The following is a 12169-nucleotide window of genomic DNA, read 5'->3' on the forward strand; positions in this document are numbered from 1 at the left end:
TGCCTAAGGCAGGGTGAACTTGCCCACTGGAAAATGGAGCAGGTTGGAATTCCTGTACTGATCAGAAGATGTCTGCCAGATAACTGTGCCTATAAACTATGGTGTGTTAGCCCTTTGTTCTAGTAAAAATGATCTATGAAAATGGCTAGTTGAGCTCGAAACTCAAGTGATTGCACAGTGCTTTTCCTTCAGACAGCCATCATGCTTGGATGGTTATTTTAATCTTCTCATGTACCTCACATTTCATAGTACCAAATATTGAAAACAAGTGGGCTTTGATGTTTAGATTTGTAAAATTAATAATTTTAAAGTAACATTGGATTATTTTTGTGAGTATGTGACAGTGAAGAATAAAATGACAAAATTTTGTTAAGACAGTCTGGCACCACTGCCTTGATTAATACTGAGAGTAGGTGGTTCATTCACTACTGCTTTTGCACCGACCATACAGATGTCATTGTAATGAAAAAGGCAACAACGTCCTGTTGTTACTATGAAAATGGGTTGATCTCTGGGTCCCCCTGAAAATGTGCCCTATGGATCTTCAGGCTGCACTGAGATACACTGGACCTGATGACACCTGGTTCTGTATTGCTTTAATTTGGTTTTTCGAGTTGTTGAAACAGTTATTGTGTCTCTAAGAAGTTTTAGTTGTGTATTAACAACTTCCTTTTCTTTTTTACACCCCTCTTCTACTTTTCCTTATTCTCTATTCACAATCTCTCTCTCTGGATTAAATTTCAGAAAGATTTCTCTTTTTTTGAGTTTTTACCATTATTTTAATGTACTCTCTTCTACTCATTCATTATCAGTGATCTGCAAAGAGCTTCTTTTCTGAGCCACCCTTTAATTTGTTTCAGGACTGTTTTGTCCAGTCTTTTTGCCGTGGATATTAACATGAAAGTTGTCAGTACTTGGAATATAATAAACTTTCAGATTGCCTTTTGGGAATCTTTGGGTTCTGAGGAGAAATTTAATTGTGCAACACCAGGTGGAACACCAGCCTCATCAGTTCTTGTTCTTCCTACACACTGATAATCAAAGTTTTCTTCTCTTCCACATATTAATAGTGAATAGTAAATAGAGAGTGTGGACAGAATGCCTGAGCTGCTGTTTACCCTGAACATATCCAAGAAAACCACAGTATCCTAACACAATAGTGGATTTTTCTCCTGCAGGTGGAACCTGTCCAGTGGTTGGTTTTTCTTTTAATCATGCAGTTGAATCAACAGGTGTTTTCTGCACTATACAGAGGCTCCCCAGCAGCATTGTTTACCACTAACACCTTCTATTTCTCTAATTTAGTTATTGGTAATTAATAGCTTAAGAATATGAAGTCAAATGAAAACTTTTAATGGATTTATAGCCAAAACCAGTCAATTTTTTTCCTAACAAATATATAAATCTGGAAGATTCGTTAAAGTTTATGGTTTCCCCCCAAATCACACCATTTTATTAGACAGGTATGTCACACAGATAGCATCCCAACTATTTGAGATTATTCTTAGAGCACCTGCTTTTATTTTTTAAAACATATTATTTGGGATGCCTGGGTGGCTCAGCGGTTGAGCGCCTGCCTTCATCCCAGGGCGTGATCTTGGCATCCTGGGATCGAGTCCAACATTGGGCTCCCTGCATGGAGCCTGCTTCTCTGCCTGTGTGTCTGCCTCTCTCTGTGTCTCTCATGAATAAATAAATAAAATCTTTTAAAAAATAAAAACATGTTATTAGATATGGTCTCTCATCAGAGCACAGTTCTTTTTTTTTTTTTAATTATTTATTCATTTATGATAGTCACACAGAGAGAGAGAGAGAGGCAGAGACACAGGCAGAGGGAGAAGCAGGCTCCATGCACCGGGAGCCCGACACGGGATTCGATCCCAGGTCTCCAGGATCTCGCCCTGGGCCAAAGGCAGGCGCCAAACCGCTGCGCCACCCAGGGATCCCTGGAGCACAGTTCTTTTGTGGAATGCTGCAAGTTATTATCTGTGGTTATGTTTGATTCATTGTCTTATTACAAGTATTGGAGGCATAGTTTCAGTTTTGCAAATAACCAGCTTGGAATCTACACACTGGATGAATAAATGCAGTTTGAAAGAGACCTTGAGTTGGTGAACATGAAGGCCAACATAAGGCTTTACATTCGGTTTTGAAAAAATATATTGCATAAGAGAAAGATGCAACGTGGAGACTTGTCCAAGTAGATTTCATTTGTAAAATGTGTTAGAAATTCCAGGTGTTTCACTGAAAATGAATCACCAGTTTAAGAAGTCACAAAAGGCTAACTCAGTTTTTCTATCAGTTTGAAATTGCACTGACAGGATCAAGGTGCCAGAATGGGGGAAGAAATGGTGCCATTCTGTTCCATAGTGATCACAAGTACTTAGGTCTACAACTGGTAACAGTAGTCTTCCTCATCATTTTAGTTCTCCCTGTCCTTGAAATTGACAGAACCTGCGTCTGGGAGCTTACTGGGTCTCCTTTGTTAACTTTAGTCTTTTTCATGCCTACTTTGCTTTCTCATGCTATGTATTTATTTTCCCTTAGATAATTAGTGGTAATGAAATCTTGTACCTGCAGATAAAAGCCATGAAGGTTATTAACTCTGATTGCTAGAAGAGTTCTTTACATGCTTTATACTGGCTAGATTACAGAAACAGTAGCGGTGGAAAATAGTAAGCATCAAAGAGTTCCTCATGGTTTGCATGTACCTGATAGCTTTCTTTTACATGCCAGTGAAGAAATACCTTTTTTTCTGTGTAATTTTAACTACATTTTAGATGAGTATGTCTTCCAATTAAAAACAAACACTAAAAACAGTTGTTTTGAGGAAAGTCTTTTCTTATAGGCAGTTGAAACAAAAAATGAGTGCCACAGCCTCAGCTTTACATTTGGAGCTGTACTCGGAGCACAAGTCATGTCCAGGGGGGATGGCTGTGCAATGGCTGGGTGACCCTTAAAGGACAGCTTCCTGGGAATGGACAGCTATGTTGTTGGCTTTAGTTCATAATATTTCAATAACTAGGAATAGTGTTTGGGATCTGGATATTCCTCAGACTTGAAAGAATAGGGCACGGGGTGGAGTGGGACAGAGTCCCAATCCTGTTTGGACTTAATTTCATAAGATATTTATGAGCAAGGTTATAGTTTTAGGCAGGAGAGAGACCGTGTCATGTGTGAGACATGACTCATTCTGGTAATAGGAGAAGGATGAATTTAAGGATAGAGAAACAGGGAATTCTAAGAATCCAGGTAAGGAGCAATGAAGGGACCCAGGTCATAGCAGAAAGAATGAAGGTGTTTTGTAGTACTATAAAATGTTTGCTAATATATCAGCCCTCTCCTTCCTTCCCAGCCAGTCTGCCACCATGTTCTGTCTGAAAACATCTTCAATTTCCTGTTATGTAATACTACCATCAGTGCCCAGGCTTGAAACCTCACTTTCTCTGCCTAATGCTTTTCTCGATACTGATTCTTTCTTGAATTTTGCCTGTCAGAGGATTTCTTAGTTGTATTCTGGAAAAAGAACTTCCTGAACTATATTTATTCTGGCTGAGGAAATTAAAGAAAGAAAATTTTTTTTAAATAAGTTTTTTTGAAAAGACTCTGGTATAGTATCCCCAAAAATCTCCCTATAATCAGAAGCATAAAATGGCCCCAATTATATCTTTCTGGCCCTGAGGATCCTAAGGAAAGAGATTGATTTTTCTTTTTTGTTAAAATCTGGGTCTTTTTTCTAAGTAAGTCCTTCTAGAACGATCTGAGGCCACTAGCTGTCCAGAGAAAACCCAGAATTAGCCTTGTCTTTCAAGGGATTAAATGAATAAGACAATTCGCTAATGTGAGTTGTGAGGTGTCCTCTACCTCTCTAGTAAGAGGACAAGCCTGGGGCAGCAGTTGGAGCCCTGGGTTAAGAATTCACCTTCATAAACGTAGAAAGAATCCTTATCATTGCAAGCTCATCTCATAGCATAGATGAGCAAATCAGGCTCTGGATCTGTTTTGCATTGTAGAATGTTCAACAGCATCCATGGCCTCTACTCACTAGATGCCAGTAGCACCTCCCCAGCTGTGCCAAGCAAAAATGTCTGCAGATATTACTAAATGTCCCCAAAGAGGCAAAATTGTGCCTGGTGAGAATCATGTGAGAATAGCAGCTTTGATCAACTACTGAATACCTTCTTTTTATCCATTTCCTTGATTTTCTTCATAACGTTGTGCCTCTCTCCCCTTTGGAGACTACTTTTACTCTTTTTTGAAAGTTGTTCAGCATTTTTCTCTGACAAATTATGAATTTTTAAATTGAGTATTTATATATTTTATAAATTTCAGTATTAGTTTCTTAATTTTTAACAAAAAAGACATGGAATTTGAATGGGATTGTGTTGAACCTGTTACTGAGCTTGGAGAGAGATGATATCCTAATGTATTTGTTCCCTACATACTTCATTTTTGTGGTATTTTAAATACCTTTTTTTTTCCAATTTAAAGCTTTTCATTGAAATTTTTTTCTATTCCACATCTCTCCTGTGACTTTGTTAAACCTTTTAGTTTTAGTATCTTTTTGTAGATTTCTTTGGATTTTCTATATAAACGATTATATGTATTAATGAAAGACAGTTCTTCCTTTTATGTGTGTATGCTTTTAATTTTTTTTTGCCTGATTGAGATTTAACGTAGTTAGGAAAGCAGTCAAACCTACCCATTTTCTTGTGTGCCATATAATCATTTTCATTATTTTTTTTTTAAACACACCCAAAGAACAGTCACAGGCTTCTGATACTATTACATATCTTGGTTCCTTGTTACCTAATCCTAAAGCTCCTGGGTTTTTTTCTGTTACAGGCCCTGGAGATGTACAAGGATGATTGGAACAAAGTGTCAGAGCACGTCGGAAGTCGTACTCAGGATGAATGCATCCTCCACTTTCTGAGGCTTCCTATTGAGGACCCATACCTTGAGAATTCGGATGCTTCCCTGGGGCCCCTGGCCTACCAGCCTGTCCCTTTCAGTCAGTCTGGAAACCCAGTCATGAGCACTGTTGCTTTTTTGGCATCTGTGGTGGACCCTCGTGTGGCATCTGCTGCAGCAAAAGCAGCTTTGGGTATGGACTTGTTTGAACCATGTCAGCAACATAGTAGTTTCAAATAATGGTTTAGTGCTTTCTTTCATATATATGTTGTCTCAGATTTATGTGTTATCCGCTGCTATGTTAATTTCAGTTATACAGAAGAAAATCACATATTACCCTCTCTATATTATATTGAAAAGTATTATAATATTTATTTATTTGTTTTTAAAGATTTTATTTGTTCATGAGAGACAGAGAGAGAGACAGAGACACAGACAGAGGGAGTAGCAGGTTCCTCCCAGGGAGCCGGATGCGGGACTCGATCCCAGGACTCGAGAATCACACCTTGGGCCGGAGGCAGGCATTAAACGGCTGAGCCACCCAGGGATCCCCACATTATTGGATTTTATTGTAATTGGAACTTTCTCACACTATAAAAACCCTTTCTTGACTTTCTGGCTATTTAATCCTTGTTGTTTGCTTTAATATCAGTCTAGCCTGCAGAGGTAGATTAGTTTGGGCAGAAATTTTGATTGTTACTGATGGAAATTTAGAAATCTGTGTTATTTATATAATAAGATATTATAACATGTAAGCTAAAACGTAGAATCATCGAATTTCTTCAGTATACATGATTGTCTCATTTGGCATTGTTGTTTTGCTGGGATAAGACTGAGTCCCCAGAAAGATCACTATGCAAGACACTAATATGTTAGATTTTCTAGTGGTTTACGTTAAAGCAAAATCTTGTATAAAACCAAGTCCCACTGTTCCGTTTTTATTCTTGAACAGAGGAGTTTTCTCGGGTCCGAGAGGAGGTCCCATTGGAATTGGTTGAAGCTCATGTCAAGAAAGTACAAGAAGCAGCACGAGCCTCTGGGAAAGTGGATCCCACCTACGGCCTGGAAAGCAGCTGTATTGCAGGCACAGGACCCGATGAGCCAGAGAAACTTGGTGAGTTATGGCTGCCCCCGAGGACAGGAGTAATAGATGTTGTATTTTCCTGTCAGCTTCCTGAAGTAATTGGGTTTGTTTGCACTTAAAAGGGAGAATAACAATTAGTAATAACTTGTCCCTTAAGATTAGTTTATGATTTTTTTTCTATTATTCCTTCCTTTTATGGAAGATAGAATTCAATAGTTATCTGAGAACTGTTCATAACATCACAGTTGGGAAGTATCTCATGCCAGTTTTTAAGATTTATCTATTTATTTAAATAATCTCTACACCCAACTAGGGCTCAAAATCATGACCCCGAGATCAAGAGTCACACACTCCACTGACTGAACAAGCCAGGCCTGTCGGCCTGTTTTTAGATCTAGATTTTAAGCATGTGGACGTTAAGAATACTGAAAGGACTTAAGTGATTATTTTAATTTACATGTTGTTGGATACGTTTTATTCATTGTTTTTTGTTATTTTTTTAATTGAGGCAGAATTCATATAATATAAATTCTCTGTTTTAATCTCTTAAAGGTATACAGTCTAGTAGCTTCTAGTACATTCGCAGTATTGTGCATCCATCACCAACCACTCTCTAACTCCAGGACACTTTGATCACCCCAAATGACAATCCCATACCAACTAAGCATGTATTCCCGTTTCTTCCTCTCTCCACCCCTGGTGACAACTTACCTGTGTTCTTTCTCTCTGGACTTTACTATTCTGTACATTTCCTGTAAATGGAGTCATGCAGTATGTGGGCTTTTTGTGTCTGCCTTTGCTTACTTAAAGTTTTCCAAGTTATCCATGTTTTAGTATGTATCAGTAATTCATTCCTTTCTGTGCTGAATAATACTAGTCTGTCAGTGGATACACTACATTTCACGTATCCATTCATCAGTTCATGTATATTTGTATTTTTTCCATTTTGAATAATGCTTCTATGAATGTTGATCTACAGGATGTTTTGTAAACATAGTTTTTTTATTTTTTTGATTCTCAGTACCTAGGAGTGGGATTGCTGAATCAACTGGTAATTTTATGTTTAGTTTTTCGAGATACTAAACTTATCCATAGTGTATCCATAGTGGTTTCGAGATACTAAACTTATCCAAAATGGTTGTACCATTTTATGTTTTCGCCAGCAATGTAGGAATGTTCTGACTTCCCCACATCCTTACCAACAGTTGTGTGTCCTGTCTTGTTGCGTTGTTTGTCGTCCCCCCACCCTTAAAGTATTCAATGTGTTTGTGAAGTGGGTTTTCACTTGCATTCAATTCAGTGGGAGTGTTGCTATCTTAACAATATGAAATCTTTCAATCCTTGAACACAGGATGTCTTTCCATTTATTTAGATCTTTAAGCATTGTTTTGAAGTTTTTAGTCTCCATTTCCTTTAGTTAAATTTATTCTTTATGTTTTATTCTTTTGAATGCTTTTAGAAGTAAAATTATTTTCCTGATCTTATGGGGAAAGCATTTCATCATTAAGTATGATGTTAGAAAAAGAAAAAAAAAAGAAAAAAAAAAGTATGATGTTAGCTGTTGGATTTTCCTAGATTCTTTTTACCAAGTTTAAGGAAATTCCCACTATGCATAATTTATTGAATGTTTTTATCCTGAAAAGGTATTGGAGTTTGCCAACTGCTTTCTCTGTATCGGTTGAGATGACGTAGTGTTTTTACTTTTTTCTTTAAATATGTTGTATTAATTGATTCTTGCCTGTTAAAATACTTTTGCATTCCTGGGAATGATTGATTCCATGGTTTTGCCCACTTGATAGATTATGGAAATAAACCATGTAATAATACTCTGTTGAATTTAGTTTGGTTCTAGTATCCTCAAGTTTTTTTTTTTTTTTCCCCAGTATCCTCAACTTTTGTTGAGGATTTTTGCATCTGTATTCATAAGGGATATTTGTTTAGTACTTTTTTTTTTGTGGGGACTTTATCTGGTTTTGATATTATGATAGTACTAACCTCTAAGAATGAGTTAGGAATTGTTCTTTATTTTTTGAAGAGTTTGAAGTATTTTTTGAAGAATTTATTGATGCTTATTCATTTAAAATGTTTGCTGGAGGGCAGCCCTGGTGGTGCAGTGGTTGAGCACTGCCTGCCCCCGGGGTGTGATCCTGGAGACTGGGGTCGAGTCCCACGTCAGGCTTCCTGCATGGAGCCTGCTTCTCCCTCCTGTGTCTCTGCCTCTCTCTCTCTCTCTCTCTAATAAATAAATAAATAAATCTTAAAAAAAGTTTGGTGGAATTCACATAGGAAGCCATCAATTCCTGATTTGTAAAAATTCTATATATATATATATTTTTTTAATTTTTATTTATTTATGATAGTCACACACAGAGAGAGAGAGAGAGAGAGGCGGAGACACAGGCAGAGGGAGGAGCAGGCTCCATGCACCGGGAGCCCGACGTGGGATTTGATCCCGGGTCTCCAGGATCGCGCCCCGGGCCAAAGGCAGGCGCTAAACCGCTGCGCCACCCAGGGATCCCTATATATATATATATCTTTAAGATTTTATTTATTTATTCACAAGAGAGACACGGAGAGAGGCAGAGACACAGGAAGAGGGATAAGCAGGCTCCCGGCAAGGATCCTGATGGGGAACTCGATCCCCAACCCCAGGATCACATCCTGAGCCAAAGGCAGATGCTCAAACACTGAGCCACCCAGGCATCCCAAGTCCTGAATTTTTTTTTAATGTATTCTTCCTTTTTTTTTTTTTTTTTAAGATTTTATTTATTCATTCATGAGGGAGAGAGAGAGAGAATGACAGAGACATAGGCGGGGGTAGAAGCAGGCTCTCCCTAAGGAGCCTGACTCAGCACTTGATCCCGGACCCTGGGATCATGCCCTGAGCCGAAGGCAGACGCTCAACTGCTGAGCCACCCAGGTGTCCCTTTTTTCTCCCCCTTTTTCCTAAGAATTTATTTAATCTGTTTACTTGTTACACGTCTATTTAAGTTTCATATTTCTCTTTGAGTCAGTTTTGGTAGTATGTGTCTTTCTAGAAATTTGATTATTTGATGTACATTGTTCAATTTGTTGGCCACACATATACACAAAAATAAGAACCAAAAGTGTAAACAATTCTAATGTCTATCAGCTGATGAATCGATAAACAAAATGTGATATTATAATGGAATAATATCCATAAAATGGAATGAAGTACTGACATATGTGACCTCATGGATCATCCTTGAAAACATTGTAGATGGAAAAATAAGAACAGTGAGAGGAGACAATATATAATTTAATTCCAATTATATGAACTGTCATGAATAGGCAGATTTATAGAGACAGAAAGTAGACTAATGGTTGCTTAGGGCTAGGGGGAACGGGCAAAGGGAATGATAGCTAAAGGGTATGGGGCTTCTGTTTGAGGTGATGGAAAGGTTGTATAAATTTACTGTGGTAATGGTTGCATGTGTCTGGGTATATACTAAAAGTCATCTAATTTATAATGCATCTTTTAGTGGGTTGATTGTATGGTATATGAATTGTATCTCAGTGAAGCTGTTTTTTTAAAAAGTTCATAATGTATTTTTTACATTCCTTTTTATTTTTATAAGATTGGTAGTAATGTCCCAATTTTCATTCCTGATTTTAATTGGTCCACTCACTGTTTTTTTTTTTTTTTTTAATTTTTATTTATTTATGATAGTCACACAGAGAGAGAGAGAGAGGCAGAGACACAGGCAGAGGGAGAAGCAGGCTCCATGCACCGGGAGCCCGATGTGGGATTTGATCCTGGGTCTCCAGGATCGCGCCCTGGGCCAAAGGCAGGCGCCAAACCGCTGCGCCACCCAGGGATCACGGTTTTTTTTTTTTTTTTTTTTTAAATTTTTATTTATTTATGATAGTCACACAGAGAGAGAGAGAGAGAGGCAGAGACACAGGCAGAGGGAGAAGCAGGCTCCATGCACCGGGAGCCCGATGTGGGATTCGATCCTGGGTCTCCAGGATTGCGACTGTTTTTTCATCAACCTAGTTAAAGACATCACTTTTACCAACTTTTTTGACTTCAGTGATTTTTTTTTTCCTGTTGTTTTTCCGGTCTCTAAGTTATCACCACTGTAGTGTTGTTTGCTCTTCTTTTTTTTAAGATTATTTATTTGAGAGAGAGAGAGCAAGGTAGAGAGGTGTAGCAGGAGAGGGGAAGAATCTCAAGCAGACTACCTGCTGACCATGGAGCCCACCATGGGCCTCTTTTCCACAACCCTGAGATCATGACCTGTGCCAAAAACAAGGGTCAGATGCTCAACCAGCTGGGCTACCCATGTGCCCCTAAATTTGCTCTTTTAATATTTCCTTACTTTGGAGGATGGGATATTGATTTGAGATTTTTCTTTATTACTGTTGACTTCTGTAGCTGTGTAAATTTCCCTCTCAGTACTCCTTTTACTGTGTTCCATGAGTTCAGACATTTTTTTTTTTTTTTTACCATTTTTCTCAAAGTATTTTGTAATTTCTCTTTTGGTTTCTTCTTTGACCCATGGGTTGTTTTAAGAGTGTGTTGTTTAGTATATACCAATTAGTGAATTTTTTAGATTTCTTTCTGTTACCAATTGCTTATTTTCATTCCATTGTATTCAGAAAGATAATTTGTGTGGTTTCTAGCTTTTAAGATTTATTGAGACTTGTTTTATTGTCTAATATATTGTCTTGGTGAGTATTCCTTTTGCATTCTATTGTTGAACAGGATCTTCTGTGTTTGTTTGGTGTGTCTGGTTTATAGTGTTGTTCAAGTTGTCTACTTCATCATTTTTCTAGTTGGTCTATCCTTCATTGAAAGTGATGTCTTCTAATTTCCAACTATTATTGTTGAACTATCTATATTTCTTCAGTTTTGTCTGTTTTTGCTTCATATATTTTAAGGCTCTGTTGTTAGTTGCATATGTATTTATAATTGCTCTGTCTTTCTGATGAATTGGTCCTTTTATCATTATATAACATCTTTCTTTTTTTCTCTTTAATCTTTTTTGCCTAAAAGTAAATTTTATCTGATATTAACATACTTCTCCTGCTCTCACTTGGTTACTGTGTTTGGATGGAATATCTTTTTTCCATTAATTTACTTTTTAATCTATTTGTGTCTTTGGATATAAGATAGATCTCTTATAGACAGCATTGTTTTTTGGATTTTAGGATTTTGCACACTTAGGTTATACCTTTGGTTCTCTTTGTATAGCTATAGCACTTTAAAAAGCTATTTACCTTCATTAGCTATAAGTTCTCTCATGTGTGACATGAAAGTGATGGTTAGGTACTGTCTGTAATGTATTATATAGTTACGCTAGTCTGTGATATCAGATGACATTTTTGCTGTTAAAGACTTTCGATTATTTTTTTTTAAGGATTTTATTTATTTATTCATGAGAGACACACAGAAAGAGAGAGAGAGAGAGAGAGAGAGGCAGAGACACAGGCAGAGGGAGAAGCAAGCTCCATGCAGGGAGAGAGAGAGACAGAGAGAGAGAGAGGGAGGCAGAGATGCAGGCAGAGGGAGAAGCAAGCTCCATGCAGGGAGCCTGATGCAGGACTCCATCCCAGGACTCCAGGATCATGCCCTGGGCCAAAGGCAGGTGCTAAACCGCTGAGCCACCCAGGGATCCCCCTTATTTACTTTATTTATTTTTTTTCAATTTTATTTATTTATTTATTTATTTATTTATTTATTTATTTATTTATTTATTTATTTATTTATTTATGATAGTCTCACAGAGAGAGAGAGAGAGAGAGAGAGAGAGAGGCAGAGACATAGGCAGAGGGAGAAGCAGGCTCCATGCACCGGGAGCCTGATGTGGGATTCGATCCCGGGTCTCCAGGATCGCGCCCTGGGCCAAAGGCAGGCACCAAACCGCTGCGCCACCCAGGGATCCCCCTTTATTTACTTTATTATGAAGAGGAGTAAAACTTTAGGAAAGTGTCTTCATAAACAATACCTAGCTACTCAACTGTCAAGTGTTCCTATATGTTAAAAGGCTAATTTTCACACCAAGATAAAATATTTCATATACAATTATCAGTAGTGTATTCCCAACATTTCTTATATTCATTAATTTTTTTCTTTTCATTCATTATGAAACAATTTCTGATGAATAACTCAAACTAAAGGTTTCTTTTTTTTTTTTTTTTTTTAAGATT

The 12169-nt window shown here is 37.6% G+C and overlaps 1 protein-coding gene across 6 annotated transcripts in view; it reads left to right on the forward strand.

The window, feature by feature from the left end:
* The window catches only part of SMARCC1 (SWI/SNF related, matrix associated, actin dependent regulator of chromatin subfamily c member 1), a 172170-nt gene that overhangs the window by 98244 nt on the left and 61757 nt on the right, over positions 1 to 12169 (forward strand). For all 6 annotated transcript variants that reach the window (XM_035703279.2, XM_049098009.1, XM_049098010.1 and 3 more), the window contains 2 exons: positions 4846 to 5104; positions 5864 to 6025. In XM_035703279.2, the coding sequence (XP_035559172.1) occupies positions 4846 to 5104; positions 5864 to 6025 (421 nt within the window). The remainder of the gene's footprint in view (positions 1 to 4845; positions 5105 to 5863; positions 6026 to 12169) is intronic.

The sequence above is a fragment of the Canis lupus genome, chromosome 20 (assembly GCF_003254725.2).
Source record: "Canis lupus dingo isolate Sandy chromosome 20, ASM325472v2, whole genome shotgun sequence".
Lineage (NCBI taxonomy): Eukaryota > Metazoa > Chordata > Mammalia > Carnivora > Canidae > Canis > Canis lupus.